The 23,354-nt window shown below is 33.3% G+C and overlaps 2 protein-coding genes across 2 annotated transcripts; both read left to right on the forward strand.

Moving 5' to 3' along the window:
* Positions 1-5,779: 5,779 nt before the first annotated feature.
* Positions 5,780-10,461, forward strand: LOC134264080 (uncharacterized). The gene is made up of 2 exons (XM_062746391.1): positions 5,780-6,232; positions 10,061-10,461. Exons 1-2 carry the CDS (start codon positions 5,970-5,972, stop codon positions 10,428-10,430), a joined length of 633 nt encoding a protein of 210 aa, XP_062602375.1. The 5' UTR covers positions 5,780-5,969; the 3' UTR covers positions 10,431-10,461.
* A 4,561-nt stretch (positions 10,462-15,022) lies between these two features.
* On the forward strand, positions 15,023-16,731 carry LOC134264148 (uncharacterized). Its single transcript, XM_062746447.1, has 2 exons — positions 15,023-15,308; positions 16,408-16,731. Exons 1-2 carry the CDS (start codon positions 15,049-15,051, stop codon positions 16,652-16,654), a joined length of 507 nt encoding a protein of 168 aa, XP_062602431.1. The 5' UTR covers positions 15,023-15,048; the 3' UTR covers positions 16,655-16,731.
* Positions 16,732-23,354: the final 6,623 nt, after the last annotated feature.

Consider the following 23,354-nt stretch of genomic DNA (forward strand, 5'->3'; position numbering starts at 1 on the left):
TGGAAATACTCTAGAAAAATATAATTTAAAAATTAGCATTGAAATTGAGATTTTTGGGGGAAAAAATTCTCACCTTCCTACCGACCCAATTTTTTCAGTCGGAGTCGGGAGAGAGCAACCAAACATTCTTTTAAACCTGGCCTAACATTGAGTGTGCAGAGTTGTAAACTGTTTCTTGAAGTCGAATACCATTTTTTTATTTACTTCATGTATCATGGTTATGGTTAATTTCGATCGAAGCATCGTGATAGTTTTATCAAATAATCAATTTAACTCTTTCGCTGATACCATGAAGAAATTATTACAATTAAATCCGAAATTTTCAAGATACGATCTGACATATACCGGTATATGCAAGTACATGTCAGAATGGATGTTCGGTGAACATTTACACGGCTTTAAATTTTGCATGCTAATTTTGGACCGAAGACGAAAACAAGGCAAACTTCCGCCAGAGTTCGTTTGTGCCAAACCAAAGTCTCTGTGTGCGGAGATACAGAGGACTATGGGTAGTATGGAAAACAAGGGTATCGCAAGACGCAAAGCGCATATATCTTTATAATTTAAGGAATCACTATCTAGTAAGTATAGTATGCCAGGGCATCAACAATAGTGGGAAACATGGTATAATCTGCATAATGGGCGAAGCCCGTTATGCACAAATAATCCCATGTTTCCCAATATTGTTGATGTCCCTGGCATACTATACTAACTAGACAGTGATTCCTTATATTTCCATTTCATTGTGAAATAAAATTGTAGATTTAAACTTTAAAAATGCAGACATAGATTTAAATTACACGAGGATTCTCACTATCTAGTAAGTATAGTATAGTATAGCCTTGAAGTCCATCAGGGCAGGCCTGCCCCTAAATAAAATTGTGATATTTTGATAGGTTAGGATGTAAGGAATAATTCAAAATAAGATTTCTTTAGGGGCACCCCTGCCCTGGGGTCGAAATTCACAAAAAATAAGGAAACCAGATTTTCAAAATCTTCTCTATATTTATGCCATTTAATTTTACAGTCAGACTAGCTCAGTTGATATATGCGCTGATTCGATACTCTCTTCTTAAAGGCGGGGGTTCGAATCCACCTGGTACAACACTTGTATAGTTTAAATTTCGCATTTTCAAAGAGTATTTTAATTTTTTTTATAGACTTGTGTATTTTTCCTTCAATTATCTATCCCTTATGCATGTCCATTCTTGATATAAGAAACACTAAAGAGATATCAAATCGTAAAAATCCAATGTACAGTAACGAACCTCAGTATAAGCACACTTTCTCCGAGGACAAGAATAACTCACTCTGTGTTATTTGGTACAGGTATTCTTGGCAGCATTGAGCTGCGACGAATTTTAATTGTATATATTCCTTAGAATTTAATCACATTTATTTTGGCTAGACATATTTCAGTAAATGCACTCACTTGGATTTCATTTAGGCCTTTATAATTTGCACACATTAAAGACAAGTTTTTATTATATCCACGGATAAATAGCCTAGACATTAAGAATAGAATTTCAGAGACAGTAGACATTACCTTTATGCACAATGAGGAGTAAAGACAAATATCAATTATTACATTTGGAGATAACAAACGCAGAAAATCAATAAAAAGGGTTCCTCCTATCTCTACTCACTGAAATAAAGATTTAGGAAAAACAAATAGTTATATGTATTCAGCCTAATGTCATTAATCAGAACGGAAATCCACAAGCTTTTTGTAGAGAATAAAACCAAGCCCGGTCCTATAGGTCAGATCCCTATTTATAATGAAGTGATCCTTTGCAGGTTCCCACCGGCAAATGATGGCGTCTGCACTTGAGTGAAAAAAAAAACTCGAGAGAGACTTTTTGTACAGCGCGTTGTATTATTCACTCACTCAAAAACGAACACACACAATTCCTATCCCCTCCAATTCCATTGCAAGGGAAATAATAATGCTTTTCTCCTTATTTCATGCTTGCACCCAAAACTCGAACAGGAACATGTACATGTAACAATGGCCCCTAGTCCCAAAAAGGGCAACGTCGGTAAAAATAGGGTTTTGAATATCAAAGTCTTCGAAAACATAACCAGGACACATTTTTACCCTAGCATGTTTTAATTAATTAATTATATTAATTGCTCTCTAGTTTTACGCTAAATTATAAAAGTGGTGTGATCTTGATATGAAAGTTAACCAGGTCCGGACGAAGAACTTTTTATTTTTTTTTTGGGGGGGGGGGGGGGGTCCTCATCAACTTACAATATATAAATATTGCATGTAGTTGAGTGTAACATTGAAAATTTTCACCCCAAGAAAACCATTGTCAACCGAGGCGCAGCTATGAGCATGATGAATGAAAATATGTGATAATAACAAAACATACTGATGAGGTCTTTGTTAGGCCCTACATCTACAGAGTTCCAGGTGAAGGAGTATTTAGAAGGATACATGGTGAACCCCTCGTGGTGTTTTGTACTCAGTACAACAATAGTTTAATTCGAGGGGTGAAAATTTACACTCAACTACATGCTATATTTATTATATTATACTGAATGTGTTATACAAATACATATAACAGTGAACCGTGCGTGCATAAATTCTGCGCAGTCGCTATTTTTTGAAATACCACCCGTCGTCAAGCAGTGTTGACTGATGCTACGCTGGAAGGCGTGACTTCATTATTCAGCGGGTAACAGTGTTTTTTAACAAATGTTTCTCGACCAATCAGATTCAGCTAATTTACATGAAAGTATAATATAACACAAATGTCAAACTTGAAAGTTTTTGACAAGGAAAAATATTCAAATCTAGACTTCGCCCGCGTGGCGCAGTGGTTATCTAGAGCATCTGCTCTAGAGTCGCGAAGTAAGGAGTCAATCCTTACGTCGCGTGTTCGAATCCCACTGTAAGACTTGGAGACCGGTCCTTTGGATGAGACCGTATAAACCGTATAAACCTAGGTTCCGCGTCCCAGTAGGTGCTGACACGAAAAAGATCACTCACTGCTCAATGGCCTTAAGTGCCGAGTATAGGACAAAATTTGTAGCTCTCCACCGGCAAGTTGTGGCGTTTCCACATGAGTGGAGGGACGTTAAACAATATACAACCAATCAATCAATCAAATCTAGATCTTTTTCTTTTCCGTAAAAAGTTTGTGTAGTATAATTCGTGAGTACATATTAATGTAAAATAGGACCACCTGGTTTAATATTTGTCATGTTCTAAATTTTGGATAGATACATGTACAGGGTGGGAGTATCTGTACAATTTAGAACGTGACAGATTTTAGAACTTGACTGCTTGTCAAAACTCGGGTACTACTTTTTCATATACAATCTTGATTTTTTGAGTCAGTGTACAGTAAATGTTAATAATATCATAGTTATTTCTACAACCACGTTACAATGCAGGTAAATCAGACTCGTATCTTCGTGTTTTTGTCCTCTTCAATATTTTGTATTGGTTAAAGATTTTTTTTTTGATCGATTACTTTTCGCTATCTTGACCTTTTTTATTCGGTTACCGGGGTGGGTGGGGGTGGGGTGGGTCACTCTGGAGTTTTATTGCATTTTGTTCAAATAACAAGAAATGCTTGATTTTTTTCTTATCAAACCTTAAACCTTTCGATTTTTTTTTTTTTTTTTTTTTTTTTTTGCTAAAATTTTGCTTTCTAGACTCCTCCAGAAATTGAACTACCTCCCAGAATAGGAATTTGAACAACAAGACCACTTATATTTAAGAAAATAGCATATAAACCTGTTTTATGCTCTAACAATTCTTTGCTCTTCTCAGGCCTTTGCTGTTTTGTCAAGTGCATCTTATTAACGTTAATTTGTTTTGAGGGTTTAAAGCAATGGATTCAAGTTTCATTTGCTGCTTGAATTTCAGACAAACGTGGACAAGTACAATTTTTGATTTTTTACAATAATTATTTAGATCTTCTTACACGCTGTCATTTTCACTCATTTTTCAAAACGTAGACCTTTGAGTATTAGCTTTTTTACTGTCAACGTTCCTTTAAAACATTGTGAATTACCCCCAAAATGACGCCTATCAAAGAAGAAGGTACAGTTTAAATATAAATTAAGCCCTATATTTTTTCTAAAATTTGAAAGTGATATATGAAATCAAAATTCATTCTTTCTGAATCATAGGAATTCTCTGCAGTAAGAATTCACAAATGGTTTTTCTCATATGACCTCCTAAATGCTAATTGTGACGTCTAATTAATTTGTGCATTTATCCGTATTTTCTGAAAAAGTTGCGGAAGACATAAATTTTCAGTGGAATTTTCTATTAGAAAACATACTCTGCCACCGTCGCAGATTTTAAGATATGTGATTTTTCATAGCAGTTTACACAAAATATCTAAAAATTAAAGTGGGCGACGGTGGCAGACACTATTTTCTAAATGAAAATTAGCAGAGAAATGCGTCATTTTGAAGTTTTTCTGCATTAAACTTAGAAATGTGCCAAATTTATGACGTCATACTTCCAGAAAGGTCCTCCTTCATGCCATATTCTTTTATAATTTATCATATGCATCTACTCAACTATTGTTGAGGTCAATTTCATAAATTTTTAAGGACATTAAATTTTTAGGGCTCAAACCGTACCTTCTTCTTTGCTATGTGTCTTAAAGTCAATCAAACATAATCAGTGATAATTTGTTGAATTTTCCCGAACAGTACATTCATTGGTTGTTGTAAGTCCTTGTCGCCAAGGACGGTACCCATTTTTGACGCCCATTTTATCAATTTTATTCATTGAAATCTCCTTGCTTATGTGTGTATAAAACAGAATTTGGTTGCTGTTTTTCAGACAAATTTCATTGAATATTTCTTTGGGATTCTAAAACGTTTTACAGCAGCTTAAATGAAGCGTTTAATTTCACTCTAGTTTACTGATTCTTTAACATTCATTTTTAATGCAGTCGAGTAGCACTTGTTTTCCAGCTTTTCACAATGGAACTATGTGATGAAAAGTGGTCACATAAACTGTTATCAATCCATCAAAGATTCAATAATGAGAGAAAGTCAAGCTTAATGTCATATGATTTTTATGTTACATGTCATCGAGCTGATGACATTATTTATAGAAAACCTATCTATAACAAAGATTCTATGAAAGTCTTATTAAATTTCATTCAGTGGTATGAGAGGAGTTAGGGATAATAGATGGTAAACTCAAAGCGTAACAGACAGACAGACGCACAAACAGACGGCGGACATCCTGATCACTAGATATCCTCCCACTTTTCAAGCGGGGGTATAAAAAGCAAGATAAAGTTTACATTTGTACATTATGGAAGCCTTAACAATTGTAAAATTCGTAAAAGATGGATGTATTGTACAAAATGTACATGTATGTGTGTATACGTACGTATTATAATTTCAAAACAAAATGAAGAATCGGTACAGTTTTTGGTATATTTAAAAGTAAAAATCCAAAAATATCACAACCGAACATGGCGAAAGCGCTTGCAGTAAATGTTTTGTGATATTTTTGGATTTTTAATTTACTTTTAAATATACGTACGTATTATATATATGCGTTCATATACATATTCAACATAAAACTCCTTTGATGAACAATAACTAGGGTGGCTATTTTAGTGTAAATTAAAAAAGAAAGAAAGAAAACATATCGTTACGTACACGAATAAGTTAAAAAAAAACTCCTTTGAGTACAATAACTAGGTGTGGCTATTTTTGTGTAAATTCTAAGAAAAAAGAAAACATATATGCATCGATAAGTATCGATATGAGCACGGATAATTAAGTCATAAACCTGCACTGTGTGAATTGATGTCATTAATTGGCGTGTTCTAGTTATGCAGAGTCCACGGTTTGCGTTATAAATATATATACGGATTATCAATAAGGGAGTTACTCATATCCTCCTCCTATTGATTTTACTGCAGTGAAATCCTGACAGATGCATCAGGTGGTCGATAATAATCCTACTTCACAAAATGTCGGACTTAACAGTGGACGATTGGTTAAATCTAGCCCCCTGTCCCCCACCATGGAACCCAGGGCTGCTCTACTGGACCCCGCACCCCATAAACCTGACTGAGGGGGAAATACAAAGGATCGCGGAGAGATGTGACGTGCCGCCGAAGGACAGGCTGATAATGAGTACATCTGTACCGAACACCCCCAGTGTCTTGATTCCCGTGTTGGTCTCGGTGTCTGTGGTTTTATTGGGGATTTTGATTGCTGTGTTGATTTACAGGTAACCGAGGTGTTGGGGGGGGGGGGGGGGCGGAGTTTTCATTGTTTACTTTCCATTGAATGTCTTATTTTTGAAACCATTCAGATCGAACATGCTCGTCTTGATTAATATTGTTGGTGAAAACATTATATGATTTGGGGTAAAATAAATATAATTTGTAGAAAATATAATATATATTCAGTCCATTTTTATAGTCTGTTTTTATTCTCATACTGATAAATAAAAAGGAATACAATACTAAGAATAATTTAGTTGGACACAAGAATTCTATTATACTCATTAACCAGAACTTTTATATTGTTCATTTAGTTTTTTATGCCCCCGTAGAAGAAGTTTCGGGGACATATATTTCTTGCCCTGTCCGTCTGTCTGTTTAGCTGTCCACAAAACACTATCCTTGCCTATAACATTTGACTGGTTTGAGCCGTGGCTTTCATATTTTTTGTTTAAATGTGTATTCATTGTGAAAAGACCATGCCTTGGATGAAGATATTTTTGACAGGTTGACATTGATCTTGGAGTTTGAATAACTTTTTATCAATTTTAGTTTGGCGATAAATTTTCTGGAGTCATTATACCAGGACTTTTTTTATTTCACAGATGTATTCCACGTGAAGAGGACTCTCTTAGATACCAACATTTTTGACATTTTTACTTTTTATATTTCATTTGTGTACTAGTATTTGTAACAAATCCTTCGTACCAAGAATTTTGTCAGTTTAACTTTGATTTTCGAATATGTCTTACTTTTGTAAAATATTAACTTTGACCATAATTTTTGAATTGTTGGAGCTTGGGCTTTCATATTTCACATGTGTATTTCTTGTGACGGATATACGTCTTATATTAGGGACCATTTACTAGTAATTTTTACTAGTTGACCTTGACATACTTTTTAAAAAATGTCAATTCACACATGGATTCCTTAAAACAAGACATTTTCTCAATCACATTTGATCTCTTGACCCTGACATTTAAGTTTGACGCATTTGAGATTTTTTTACCTTTTGACATTGACCGTGATGTTTGAACTACTAACTACTCATGTAATCCGCCGAAGCGCTGTGGTAAGGAAAAAGCAGAAATCAGTTTATTGTTGAAAAAATGTAAATGGGAGAGGGTATGATCGATTTGAACAAACTTGAATCTACACTAACTAAGGATGCTTGCACATTTCTTTGACTACATGTTGCTTTATTGCCCTTTACATTTGATCTTACATTGTTGCTTCGCCCTACCCCGGGGGTCATGACTGGAACAAACTTAAATCTACACTACCTGAGAATGTTTCCATGTACATATGACTAATCATGGCTTCGCCATTCTTGAGAAGATTTTTAAAGAATTTTCCTATATATTTCTATAAAAAACTTTGGTTTCCTATTGTGACCCTGGCCTATCCCAAGGGGTCATGATTTGAAAAAACTTGAATCTACAATATCTGAGAATGGTTCTTTATGAATATGACTAATCATGGCTTTGAAATTCTTGAAAAGATTTTTAAAGATTTTCCTATATATTTCTATATAATAAAACTTTGATCGGCCATTGTAGCCCCGCTCTTAACCCGGGACCATAATTTGAACAAACTTGAATCTACATTACCTGAGGATGTTCCCCTATAAGTTTCATCTTTCCTGGCACATTTGTTCTTGAGAGGGAGATTTTTAAGACATACCACCAAATTTTCACTCTTTCTGAATTATCCTTGCATGAATAAGGGCGTGGCCCTTCATTTGAACGAACTAAAATTCCCTTAACCCAAGGATTTGGTTAAAATTGGACCAGTGGTTTTAGAGAAGTCGAAAATGTGAAAAGTTTAGACAGACAGCTACAAGGGCTGTTCAATAAATAATGCCCTCGGTGCTCGGAAAGAAACAAAAAAGGGTTTTCAATGACTTAGTCTTAATGATTTTACTTATTCTCTTTTAATTAAAACACATGTCATAAACATTTTTATCCAATTTCTGATTGTTTTTAGAACACCTTTTTGAGTATTGCCCTTCGTATACTGGAATATGGCAGATCCTAGGATTTCCTGGACTTGTTTCTTCTCTCTGAGAGGTGTTTTTCCAAGTTTGAAAGTGAAAAAGTCAAAGGGTGAATAATCTGGCGAATATTGTTGGTGTGACAACACATTAACTTTCTGGTTATCCCTAAAACTCCTTTACTCCCCATGGCGTGTGGGTTTGGACGCTGTCATGAATAAATTTAATGTAGTGGATTCCTGATTCTGATTTTGGTTCCTTCATCTCATGAACCTTTCGATTTTTTTGCAAAATTTGTGCTTTCTAGACTCCTCCAGAAATTAAACTGCCTTCCCGAATAAGAATTTTAACAAGACCAGTAATATTTAGCAAAATGGCATTCAAAACTGTTTTTGTGCTCTTGCAATTCTTTGTTTTTCTCAGACCTGGGCTGTTTTTGTCAAGTGTATCTTATTGTAAATTTGTTTTGAGGGTTTAAAGCAATAGATTCAAGTTTCATTATCTGTTTGAATTTCAGAAAAACATGGATAACTTAACAGATTTTGATTTTTAAAAAATAATTGGTAAGATATTCTTACACGCTGTCGTTTTCACTCATTTTTCAAAATATAGGGTGATACTAAGTTTTATTACACTTAAATGTTTCATTTTTAACAGCTAGTGTAAACTACCCCCAAAATAATGTCTATCAATTTTGCTACGTGTCTTAAAGGCAGTCAAACATCATCAGTGATATTTGTTGAATTTTTGCAAACGGTACTCTGTTTGTTGTAAGGACGGTACCCATTTGTAATGCCTATTATATGGATTTTGTTGATTGAAATCCACCTGCTCATGTGTCAATAAAACAAACATTGGTTGCTATAAATTTCACATATTTCAATTATTATATCTTTGGGATTCCTAAGGAGTTTAACAGCAGCTTTCATGAAGCGTTTAATTTCACTCTATTTTATTGATTCTTTACCATTCATTTATAATGCAGTGTCTCGAATACCCCTTGTTTTACTGCTTCTCACAGTGAAACTATATGGTGAAAAGTGGTCATATAAACTGTAATCAATTCATTAAAGATTCAATCATTAGAGATAGACAGCTTAATGTCACATAGGATTTCTATTTTGTATGTCATAGATCCCAGGACATTATTTAAGCATTTAATTCATATTTTTGGATGTCTTCAGTCCTATAACACACCTGGCCGTGCCGACAAATTGAATACCGCGCGTTAGCGCGGTATGATAATTTGTCGGCACGGCCAGGTGTGTTATAGGGCCAAAGACATCCAAAAATATGAATTCAATGCTTATATTTACATTCTCTAATTTTCCTTCTTCATAATTGCTTATTTTGTTAATCTTTAATGTGAATTTAGCGCCCTTCAAAACTGCCGTGGTTAATAGATGTAATAACCGTTTATGACGTCAAATGACGTTAAATGACGTTGCAAAGTTAAATTACGCAATCAAACATTGCGAGGAAAAAAATGACAAATTAATTCGTAACGCGTATTACGTTAATTTTTTAGGGTTAAAGTTTTTCATTAAATTGAAATAAAACATTTTACATTTTGGTGTTCCTAGAGTATTGAAAATGCATATAGTTCCTACTGTGTATTTTAACGCGCGGTGACAAGGTTTCGGGTGTGTTATAGAAATTTGAACGTCGTGGATTTCTAATGGATTTCATAAGGAAAATTACACTGAATGTAAATATTTATTGAACAACCCTCATAGATAGACGGACAGACATACGGACGGCAGACAAAATGTGATCAGCTCAAGTGAGCTAAAAATATTTGATGTCGAACTAATAATTTCAAAATCTTTCTTATTCCCAGTTACAAACACAAGAAACACAAGACGGGTGACAGCTGTGTACAGGGTTCTAAGTGTGACCTGCTCGAGGAGATGCAGGGCCGCGGCCACCACGGCTGTGACAACGAGACGTACACAGAACTGAAGACTGAACAATTACCACATTCAGACAAGACAGTCTCCCAGCAGGGCCACCAGAATTTACCACATTCTGACAAGACAGTCTCCCAGCAGGGCCACCAGAATTTACCACATTCTGACAAGGCAGTCTCCCAGCAGGGACACAAGAATTTACCACATTCTTACAATACAAACACCCACGAAGGACTACAAATTTCCAAATGTCAGACATCAAATGGCAAAGTAATGATAGAAAACAGGGCATTTCCATGACAGAGAGTTAAATTGTGAGTCAGTCTGATAATATGTTCTACGGTGCGACCGTTAGTGAGGGCGGAGCCGTGAAGAGAAAATTGTTACATTTTATTGTTTAATGATAAATCAGTTGATCAGATAAATTCTGAAATTGTCAATGCATAGACCTAAAGCAAAGGGTTCGCTTCATGCAGATCTATGGTCAGTGTCAGAAAATCATAACAAAGAACTCAGTTCTCTTGAAAAAAAAAAGTTTTACCATCTCTTACATGTACCTCATTACTTTTCATTCAAATAATGCAAGATACTGTGTATTTCATCATGAGATGAATGGTTGTCTAGCCAGAGCACTTAAAGTCGAAGAACGTCGTGTGAAAAAAGAGGGGCATGCATTGGGCCATTGGACCAGTAATGGGTTCAACATACCGGGCCAAAGAAATGTGAGACACCTCGGTCCAACGACACATTAAACTTTAATAGTTATACACGTAACAGTAAACTCGTTCCAAAATACTAGTATATCCAACAAATAATAATTCAAAAAAATAATCAATTCATAAACTTTTTCTGAGCACCAATTTCTTTTTCTTTCACTACTCGATTTATATGCTTATTTAACAACTGTACACTTATCTAGAAACCTCAAGTCATTTCTCAACTGTTATTACTCCCATTACATGGTTATGATGTCATCTAAAGTAAGAACAATATTATTGTCAAGACCAGATCAGAAGGCGAACTTGGGACCCAAACTTCATTTGACTTGAGTTAATATCACAAGGTTGAAAATATAGAAGCAGCACACCTTTTATGAGAAAAAAACTTGCAAACTAAAGGATGCATGATCAGGGACATTTAATACTATCATAATGTGCGTGTTGTGACATATCTTTTTTCTTTTTATTTATTTCTTTTTATTTTACATTATTGGTAACCCATAAATTATAATTATTGTTTTCTTTATTTTAATGAAAAATGTATAGTTCACCTTTCAATTTAAAAAAAAAACAAATATGATTTAAATAGCCTTTAGAATTTTCTAAATCTAACATTGTTTTGAAAACGGTTATATATCTGGGGAAAAAACTTTAAAATTAAAAGTATTTTCTGATACCCTTGTCATAAATAGTTAATTATATAATTTCAAAACCAGCACTTGTGAATAATATAATAATAGGGTACACTTTTGAGAAGTTATGAATAGAATATTTTATCGATGTCAAACAAAGATTCTGAATATTTGCTTCATGTTTTTAATAGATAAGCAGATTTATTAGGATTGAAAACTATATTAAATAATATGCTTGATGTGTATTGAATTTGAGTATTGTAGTGTACATATAGGTATGTATACATTAAGAGCATGCACTGCACTTTGAAGTCGTATAACTTTGTGGATATTTTCATGCATTTACTGAAAGATGTATGTAGACTGAACAACTACCTCTCCAGACTGTACATTATACATTGTTTAACTTATTTTTTCCTGCTTTAATTTAGACTTTATATGTAATTGCAATTGTCAAAAAAAAAACAAAACTCTTTTTGAATTTTTTAAATGCATACATCGTACTATTAGATTTTTCTTTTGATAGTGATCCTTATAAGAAACTGAAATTTTGTCATTTGAAAAACTTTATAAAACAAAATATTAAATTTTAAAAAATCACAACAAAAATGAGATTCAGACTTCCATAGATCTGCTAAATATTTATGTATTCATAAACAAGTAGATATTCATAAATAATTTGGATACCTTAAAAAAAAAGGAAAAGAAAAAAAGAAATCCACACACTCTTATTGAGTCCCCTGTGAGACTTTTCACAGGGTATTTTATTTTATCACTTTTAAAACATTTTTAACTGTTCTAAAAATTATAATGTCAAAAAAAAATCCTATATTTCTAGCTTGGTATGTATTGACAAGTATAATCCTGAAGACATTTATTATTGGCAAATTTTATTTAAGAAATAAATATTGATATTCTTGTGAAAGGGGCCACAGATAGATCCGCTCCTCCATAGTGCAGACGACAGCGCCGCCTTTAGGGAAATTCTGACCAATCAAATGCCGTTTTACTTGTTAGCGCGAACTATAAATAAAATCCAAACGTCTAAAACGAAAGTAGGAAGGGCCTGATTACTGGATTTGATTTGAAGTAAAAAAAAGAAATACTACACATTATCCTTGGATTAAATGTTTTTTACTTTGATGAAAGTCTCATCAACAACGAGAATTTGCGCGTGGATAAAATCGACGCCATTTTAGCGACGACGCCATATTGGCGACAAGAATCTCAGTTCCATAGGTATTGTAAATGACATATAGTTTACAATAGATTTCTTTTATTTTTCATATACATACGTGTTACCTATAGGGAGAGCTTCGCTCTCACGGGCCCTTCGGGCCCGTGAGAGGGCTCCGCCCTCTATAAAACCAACCCTTTCCGTTATCGTTTGGAGTAGTCCGAGAAATCGGACGATTTCCAAGTCTTTTTTACGATTTAGATATATATTTTACAAACCAAGAAAACCTGGCATGTAAAATATCAAAATCGTAAAAGCCTGGAAAACATCAGATATTTCGGACATCGTTCGGAGATGGAGGGCAGCGGAGTATGTTGGAGTGATGGGGCTGGTTTTATTCAGAGTGCAATGTGGTTTCGCAATCATTTCTGCAATGGATGAATATTGGCATAGCTAACAAAAAGGCAAGTGATCCTGAGGAGATAGTGAGCCTTTTGAATCCACTGTGGACATATCTGGCAACTCGTACATATCAACTTTGTTGTGTGTTTTGCAAGAAAGTTCTCGTTTTTTTTGTGAACACCGGCATGCAATGTCTCATTCTATGGTGGTATGCCAACAATTGTTATAGAATGTTATTTTAGGGTAGATTAGCTTTACTCCACTTTACCCTTTAAATCAAAATTTACCTCTGACTTCTTCCATTGTTATTTTCCTTTTAGAGTTACATGTTGTTATATTCACGTTATTTGTATAAAAATAATAGAAAAGTAAAATTAGTAAATATAATAGTACTTTATATTAATTAATATTCTTTTGACGATTTTCTGAATACGAGGGAGGAGAGATTATTATTTGATGATTTTGCATTGTAACTTGCAGTTGATACTTATGTGATCAAAGTTCGAATTCTTCATAACTACAGGAAATTAATTGAATAAGATATAGTTGAATCTAGCTCCTAAAAGATGCAAATCCATAAAAAATTAGTCTTTGTATGAGCATTTGTTACGAAGGGCATGACCAAAGAGAAGTAAATCAAATTCAACATTTACTCAGTTCAAAGACTTTTTAAAGCTAAACACAATTCGGAAAAAGAAGAGCGTTATCTTTTCCATCATATTTCTACTCATTTTTCATTATTTCTAGAACACCTATAGTTCTTTTACTTGAGCAAAGGTTACTGTTAGATGCTTTCACATTTCATCTGTATGGACGTATTATATATTCAATAGCGACAAAAATATGCTTCTGTGGTATCTGTAGTAAAAATACAAATGGAGTACTCATCTGTTATCCACAACTCCTCCTATACCACTCAAATTTAATGAGACTTATACATAGTCAGTGCTACATGTATATATGTAATTGTGACTTTTTACTTTTTGATCGCACATATGTTTACTTTGGGTTTCCGAAAGCAAAAAAACGGAAAATGTTCTTCTTTCGATACTGGGAGTACCCATTTCTTATCCCCAACTTCTCCTATACCACTATTAACGTTTTGATCTGACACTTATTAACAAAAGACATAAACGGTGGTTAAAAATCTTCTCAGGAACAACTGAGCCAGAAAAGCTGAAACTTATAAGGAAGCCTCTTGGGGGAAGACATCACAATTGATACACTAATCCCTCTAGTCTAAGAGATAAATTACCCATGTTACCCTTAACGACATTTAGGTCCAATAGAGATCAAACATTATTGTATGCACCTTACATCATCATCTTCTTCTTTTTCTTCTTCTTCTTCTTCTTCCAGTAATGTGCCTGGCACCAAAGTTGGGCATTATCGCACATGTAAGGGCCAGAAAAGCCGACCAATTACAAGTGTCCAAAAGAATTATACTTGGAAAAGTTCTTACTGCATGTATTGTAATTGTGTGCTACAATGAAGCAGTGAGAGATCTTTTTTTGCCAGCACCTACTGCGACACGGGACCTTGGGTGCTCACTCCTCCATGACACCTGTTCCCACCTCTGATGTTTCGGAGGTCCGTGATTGCTCTGCTCCTATTTTGTATTGTTTAATTGACTTTTGATCTTGAATACTGTTCATTATCTCTGCATGGTCCAAAAAAAGGATCTCCACGTTCCACAATGGGATTCGAACTCTCGACTCTAGAGCATGTACTGTTGCGTACATATATACATGATATTGTTGATTCATAAATGCCTTGTCAAAAAAAGAAAAAAAAAAGAAAAAATGCTAATTAAGGATAATTGTGGTAGGGGTTATGAGTTTTGCATATTTCCTTTTTACGATTTATTGGCTATTTAAGTACAGGGAATATTAATAATAGAGCAACACATCCTCATTTTTTATTATTGATTTTCCTTATGAACGGGAAATTTATTGAAAATATAGCAGGTACTCGATAATGCTTACAACATGTCGGAGTTAACTGTGAACGACTGGTTAAATCTGGCCCCCTGTCCCCCTCCCTGGAACCCGGACCTGCTTTACCGGACCCCGCCAACGGTAAACCTGACAGAGGGGGAGATAGAGAGGATCGCGGAAAAGTGTCACGTGCCCCCCAAGGACAGGCTGAGTACATCTGTACCGAACACCTCCAGTGTGGTGCTTCCTGTTTTAGTTTCGCTGTTTTCTGTGATTTTACCGGGAACTTTGATTGCTGTGTGGGTATATAGGTAAGCTTTGGGGTATCAAATTATTATAATTCGTATGCTGCTGATATTTGGATAATTCTTTCTTTCTTTTTTCTATTTTACATTATATAAAAAACAAATTAGGCATCCGCCTTACGCAATTAATCAATTTGATTCATGTTTTCATTAAATATTAATCTTAATTCTAGAGCATCTATGCACAGGTAAAAGTTTGCTTGCTTACATGAAAAAAAAAGCAGCAAATGCACTATATACAACGGAGTCTTACTGTTAAATCCATAATGAAATGAAGATAATTTAAAAAAAAATTCCACGACCTTTTTATAAAATCCGAAAATCGAAATATCGCTTAAATCAATTGCATCAAAACGTAGCTTTAAAGACCTATTCCACGATCCCACAAGATAAATTAAAGACACAGACATCTGCATTTTTAACTATTGTGGAACTGAATTTTTTTAATATAGTCATTTGCCATAGATCTTCAAAGTTATCTTCAAGTTGTGAAAATCTTTCTTATTCTACACAAACGTACTCTGAAGTTTCAATTTTACAAAATGTTCTCTTTCACAATATCTCTACTAGTATATGGAATCTTTGGAGACCTGATCCTCTTACAATCAGAATAACCATGGGTGCCAATGGTGCCCCTTTATTGGCAGATTTGTTTATTTTATTATCATGATGCAGAATTTATCCAAAAACTTCATATGAAAAGAAGAAGTGTATTAAGTGCTGTGACATTCAATTCGAGATTAAGATCTACTTATCAATGTCGTTTTATCAATTCATATTGCTAGTTCATTTCATATATTGAACTCGAAATAAAAGGCATGGAGTCTGACACCTCTGTTTCATACTATTAGATACTCGTATATTACTTGATAAAGAAACTGATATATAGCAAACTTGCAATTAATTTAAGATAGACCTGGCGACTTGATCTTTACTATCATCAACTTCCCTCACTTATATACATGTAGCAATAAAACATACATTAAGCTTATGCTTATTCGACAAGCAAGAAATATTCTGCCTAAAGTCAATTGCTCAACCAGGCTACCGACAAACACCTACTAGTTTAATATACTGCAATTAGATTGTTTCTTTTCATCTATAGACGTAAGAAATGGAGCACAGACGATAGCTGCCTACAGCCCAAGGACTCTCAGAGTGATTTACTCAAAGAAGTTCAGGGACCTGGTATCCAGTGCTTTGACAATGAAACATACAAAGAACTGAAGACAAGTTCACGGGATTCTGACAACACAAACACACAACAGGATGTGGCAGATCCCGACAAAAGAAAGGACGTCTTACAAAATTCTGAAAAAAGTAGAAATAAAGCAGGACCTCCAGATATCTGAGGACTTGTTCTTAGAGCAAGAAAAATAGATTTACGAACATTTAATCGCCAATCAAAGAAAAAAAGGAATTCATGAAATCTAGTGAAAGATGTCAAAATAACAAGTGTTTTAGCAAGCGGAGTATGTCCATGACAGAAAGTTTTCGATCATTAATGTTAAACTTGCAAAGTTGAAAATTGAAAGTTTTGGTGTTAATTATTTTTACTCCAAATCAAAACACTCATCTGATTTCTTTCATTGTTCTTCGATTAAGTTATGTCACTCGTGAAATTTGTTAAATCATAGATTTATTGAGAAGTATATTTTGGATAAGTACTCATATAGAGTGACTCAAAATCGCAGAGAAAATAGATGGTCAGTGTTCATCTTACTGATCTACGGTACAATGACGTTTACCTTTATGCACTTAAATTTTAACTATTTAGTTAATTACTTAAACCTTAATTATATTTTATCAGATGTAACCATGGCTAAAAGTACGATCTTATTTTACGTAAAATATTTTGAATATTATTTATCAATGCAAAAAATCTTGCAAATTAATGAATTGAATTGAACATATTTTATTGACAAAGTCAAAAGGATCAGACACAAGTTCAGTAACTTAGATAGTCCTCTTCTAATATAACATTTTGTGAAATTGCCAAATTAATGAGCGTAAATTATTGTGTGAGCTTTTTGCACTAAAAAGTAACATGTTTTTGGGTATTAAAAAACTAAATAGGCAATTAAACATTTTCTTAAATCCAGCTTTTTACGACTTAAGTGCTGATCAGTCACAAGTATCGAGTACTTTAAAATAAGGAAAGAAAAAGTTGGGGTTAGTAATGTCAGTTTTGAAATATTGGTCAAAATATGTGATGTTAAGGCAAAAAATGGTGTAAATTTTATATTGACTTATTTGACAAATCTTCATTTTTTGGCAAAGTTTGTTGAAGGAAGGTGTAAAACTTCACTGAAAGAAAAACCTAGTGAATTTAACTAGTGTGTTTCGTAAAGCGTTGGTCGTGATTAGTAAACTTTCAGTTTACTGGTTAAGATAGTGAGTTGTGGAGCGGGGGTCGTATAGATACTTGGATACCTAGTGAAAGTTACTCATCAATTCTAAATTTACTAATCTTATCTAGTAAATATACCAATATCTGGTAAAATTACTATTAAGGTAGTGATTGTATGGACAGTGAATCTACTATGTTTTCTTCGTAACATTAACCACGACAGTTATTTATTTTTACAGTGTTGTTCTAAAACTATAAATGAAGACCTGTATTTAATATTCCTAGTAATATCATAATGGAAAATATTCTCTGAGTAAAAATATTTGAAACTAAAGTTCCAAGATATTAAATATAATAACTGTGCAGATTTGCAGAATTATCTGCTAAATATCCTTCCACCACAAAAAATAGTCCCTCACAAATCTTGCTTCTTTGTAGCTTTTTGAGCAGTTTTTTCGTTGAATGTTAAACCATTAACATTGTTGAAATTAAATATGTTATAAAAATTGAATATGATAAATAGTTTTGAAGTAAGAGGTTCTGCGTGAACTTTTCCAAAAAGCTGACGAGTACCCTACCTTAAAAAATATGTACACTATTTTTTTTTTATTTTGGTAATTTTTATGCTCTTTATTTGCTTTAAAAGGTTGCAGAAAATAAAAATGAAAAAAGGAAAAATTGTCATTAATTTCTTCATATAACAACAATAGATAATTACCCAATAAAACAAAATACAAATCAACAAGGTTTAACAATGAAAATAAATAATTCAGATAATGACGAACAAACTAATACATTTGACCCTAAAACTAGGATGATATTTAATCAATGAATAATACTGGTATAAGCTCCTGCTCTGCAGCAACATTTTCTCATCACTACAGCGGCTACTGTCTTGATTTCTTTTTATTAAAATTGATTCAGTTTTATTCATTTATTGTCATCTGAGACCATCACCGGACTCTTTCTGTTGTTTATTTTTTTTCCCCCTTTGAAGTAAAGCAATTGTTTTGGAAGTGAGTCTTCCTCTTTGATTCATTGTTAATTGTCCAAACCTAACAAGACTTTGGTGAACTTTGGTGAAAACAAGACTTTTCTCCCTGCTGAACATTTCTATATTTAATTGATGAAGAATTTTTAAAGAAAATTTGTGTCTCGAAGATATCTCTTTGATAAGAGGAAAATCACTGTTTATTTTCGTTATATCTTTATATTCAAGAAATAACAGTTTTAAATAACAGAAAAAACTCTCTCTCTCTCTCTCTCTCTCTCTCTCTCTCTCTCTCTCTCTCTCTCTCTCTCTCTCTCTCTCTCTCTCTCTCTCTCTCTCTCTCTCTCTCTCTCTCATAACTTAATTATCTGTTTTCATAAAATTATGTTTTTTTTCTGTATACTAGTCTGAGAGAACATATCATTGGCGGGATTACCTATTAATAATTTTGTAGGAATAATTTTTCATATTAACAGATATATCTTGATTTTTTTTCTTTTGGAAAATTTAAAATAACAAGATTTGACCTCGAATAACAGCTTAATGTCATTGGTCATTTGCAAAATTATTTTGTTAAAAACATTCTGATTGTGCACACAAGTACTTTGAAGTTGACTATATACTGATGCTTGAGTTTCTGATTGATAATATCTATCTACTTTTCGAGACCAGGTCTTCCGACAAGCTTTTGTAATTCTTAACGGAATCAATTGCGCTCCGTTATTAGCAGACCTATTTTGTATTCACATGAAGCAGAATTTCTCAAAAATCTTATGCGTGCATATAAGAAAACACTTGCTGTGGCCTTCAACTTGACATTTAGATATATCGACCAGGTATTGTCAATTAACAATGGCTATTTCCATTCTTATGTCGATACGATATATCCCGGTAAGCTTGAGATAAAAATACAACAGAGTCTGACACGTCTGTTTCAAATTTGGATATTTTACTTGAGAAAGGTGTTAATGCTAACCTAACTACCAAGCTTTATGATATAAGTGATGAACTCTGCATACGGGGTTTATGTCTCTCAGTTGATTCGATACGCAAGAGCATTCTCTACATTTGTATAATTCTAAAACGAGGTAATTTATTGAAAAACAAGTTGATGAAACAAGAATGTCAGCAGTTGTGTATAAAGTCATAATTTAGTAAGACAAGTTCTATTGTCGATCAAATAATATGACCTTGTCAGCAAATAAAATTTAATATTGAGCCAAATACTGACTGACGTTTCTCATACTAAATGTTAGGTCATTATTTACACACTGAATTTACGACGGATGTTCTGTTATTTCCCAATCATGACAACTAGCTCACGGCGGGTGTGACCAGTCGGCAGGGGATGCTCACTTTTCAATGGCACCTGGTCCCATCTCTGATGTTTTGGAGGTCTGTGTTTGCTCTGCTCCTATATTGTATTATTTAATGGGCTTTTGAGCTTGAATACTGTTCGTTATTTTCATATATTTCACAGATAAATATAACAGAAGTGGCTTCTTGAAAAAAATAATAATAAAATTATCACAGTTAGAGAACTGGAGATAAAAAGGGAGATTTTTTAAGGGGGCCGACTATGGCTTTATTGTGTGAAAACTACAATAGCGAAACTATTCATTTTTATACTATTTATAACTTACATTAACTTAATTGTACATGCAAAGTTTGGGGAAAATCTACCGCCCAGGTATTTTTAAGGGACCGTCTCAAAATACAGGTACATTTACTATAGGATTATATAGGAAAGTGCCAATTTTTCGCACTTTAAAGCAAATTATACAAATACTACAATAGACTTTTTGCTCAAACTATAATATATGATGGGTAATACTATATTGTACATTATATTTAAGAACCACAAAATTCTACAGCCCTGTTTCCTGAGGGGGCGTCTCAAAATGCCAAAAAATAACGAATTTCCTTGTTTTTATAGAGTACTACAAAATATGACCCATGCAAAGGATTTATTCAAAAAATTATAAATATGACGGAGAGATTATCAAATTCCTATGTTTTAAAATTCAAGAACATATGTTTATTACTTTTTCTTTTATAACATTTTTTATTACCCCATCTTTGAGAGCGTCACGTTATCTAACGTCAAAAACACACTATTACGACACCAATCTACCTGTCAGTTTAAAAATCGTATTAAAAATCAATTATTCAAAATTATAATCGACCTGTAATTTCTTAAGTGTGTTTAGTTTTATGAGTTAAGTGAAAAAAGTTGCTTTAAGAGAGTAAATACGCTTCATTTTACTATGATGCGCGAAATATTGCGCAATGGAAACTATAGTCGGCCCCCTTAAAATATAATTTTTACGACAAAACAGAAACAAGAAACTAACAACAAAATAGACGAAGCTTAAAATGAAGGTAATGTATTTTTTAAATACAAAGTACATGTAAAATAAAAATGTTTAATTGTTGTTTTGATTTTTGTCTGTTTTGTTGGTTAATAAAAGAAATCCTTAACAATAGATGCTGGGTATTAGCATGTGAGTGATATGGAGAATGAAACTGTTAACAAATCGATACTCTATAATAAAAATGAGGAAAAGACCAAGTTAAATATCCTAGGAGATCTATGTACCGTTTCCTTAAAAACATTTTGTTCGGAAATCATATCCAAGTTTAATTTCTATTGTATACACAAGAACTCCGAAGTTGTTATTATAAAGATGCTCAAGTTTCTGTTTGTAAATATATAGTTTTTGAGCTCATTAGTCATCCAACAAACTTTTGGAAGTTAAATTGGGGTACTTATTGCACCCCGGTATTAGCAGACCTTCTTTTATATCCATATGAAGCAGAATTTATTAAAACCTTAAACATTCATAGAAGAAAACACTTGGTAGGACCTTCAACTGGACATTAATGTATATCGACGATTCATTAATGTAGATGTCGACACAATGTATCCCAGTAAACTTGAAATAAAAGATGCCACCGAGTCTGTCATCTGTTTCATATTTGGACATTTTACTAGAAAAAGACGTCAATGGTTACCTAAAACAAAACTTTATGACAAACGTGATAATCTTTTTCTATCGTCAACTTCTCTTGTCTATGAAGCAATATATCCTTATAACTTGCATATAAGGTTTACGTTTACCAGGTGATTCGATACAAAAGAGCATTCTCTGCCTATGACCAGTTTTTAAAACGAGACAAGCCATTGACAACAAGTTAGAAGGATATCAACAGTCTCATTTCGAAAATTCTATCAGGTCGATACAATGACCTTGTCAGCAAATGTAGTCTAACTTAAAGTCGAAAGTTAAGTAAAGTGTTCACACTAGGTAATTGTTAGTCCATTCTTTACACTGAACTATGTACGATTTCGTTTATCCGATCATGACAAAGAGCACACGACGGGTGTGACCAGTCGACAAGGAATGCTCACTCCTCCTTTTTAGAGGTCCGTGTTGTCTCTGCTCCCTATTTGTATTGTTCCATTCAAATTTTGAGCTTGAATTTTGTTTTCTTCTTCAAATTGTATTGCAAATTATCTAGAATATGATTATTTATTTATTAATGCAATGCATAAATTTTGCCTTATTCTTCATATGACCTCAAAGAATGAAATTGTTTTAGAGAAAAGAGAGATAGACTGAAAGAGAAATACTCATCAAAAAAACATGTGGGAGTTGTTGTTCCTTGCACAATTTCATATTTTTTGTTCCAAGAGTTTAAGATTTTGGCAAAGGCCATGGTGTCTAAATTGTTCCTAAACTATGTGGTTTATAAAATTTAAACTTTTACAGTTTATAAATGTTTCATTGATTAACAGATGAAAAAGTGTCATTTGAAAAAAAAATTGGGAAAAATATTTTTTAAAATATACATTTTAAAAAATCGACCTGCTAAAAGTCGTACATACTGAAAACCATCATTGCAAAGATACTGTAGACGTTCTGTTTTCCACGGGGTCATAATTCTCTATTTCTGTTCAATCCGCTGGTAGAAAATTACGCGGATATCATAAGAGATATATGCCTTATATGAATATTAACTTCGATGGGACAAATTTCCGCGGATAATTTGTGACCACGTACATAGCGTAAGTCAATACCACGCGAAAAGAAACTACTTCTACAGTATATTTAGCAATGAAGAATAAGGTGGACGTGAATTGTCTCTGAAAGGCTGTCATTGAAAGTATGACATAAATAAAGACTAGACCTCCTATAAAAATCGCCATTTGCAATGTTCTTTCGGTTTCAAATCTTAAGATTTGGACAAAAATAAACACGGAAAGGAATTTAACTTTTCAGATTCTACAGAAGTCTATCTTACCCTTCATTGATATTGCAATCAAGGCTTTCACTGAAATTAATTACGTTTATTTTTAAAATATATTTTTTTTAAATATAATTTTTCTTGTTAAATATTTTTAAGTATTTGTCATCAAGTGACAATTTCTTTATTTAATGTCACACCAATGATGTCCTAAAATATTTAAGATATAGGCATTTAATAACCTACATTACATCTAATTGTGTTATATTACCTATGTTTTATACAACACATGATGGTTTAGGACTTTCGTGACAAGGCGAATACTAACAAGGATTTTAACTTTTGCGAACTGTATGTTTGGAATTGATTTCATATGTTTATAGATATATTGTATGAGGTAAAAAATATTTTTCTGCATACTTTATTTCAGAATAAAAGATAAGCAAAACAATGCTAAAATTTG

Source organism: Saccostrea cucullata, unplaced genomic scaffold (genome assembly GCF_032062105.1).
Source record: "Saccostrea cucullata isolate Sc308-1 unplaced genomic scaffold, CSIRO_AGI_Scuc_v1 ctg3048, whole genome shotgun sequence".
NCBI lineage: Eukaryota > Metazoa > Mollusca > Bivalvia > Ostreida > Ostreidae > Saccostrea > Saccostrea cuccullata.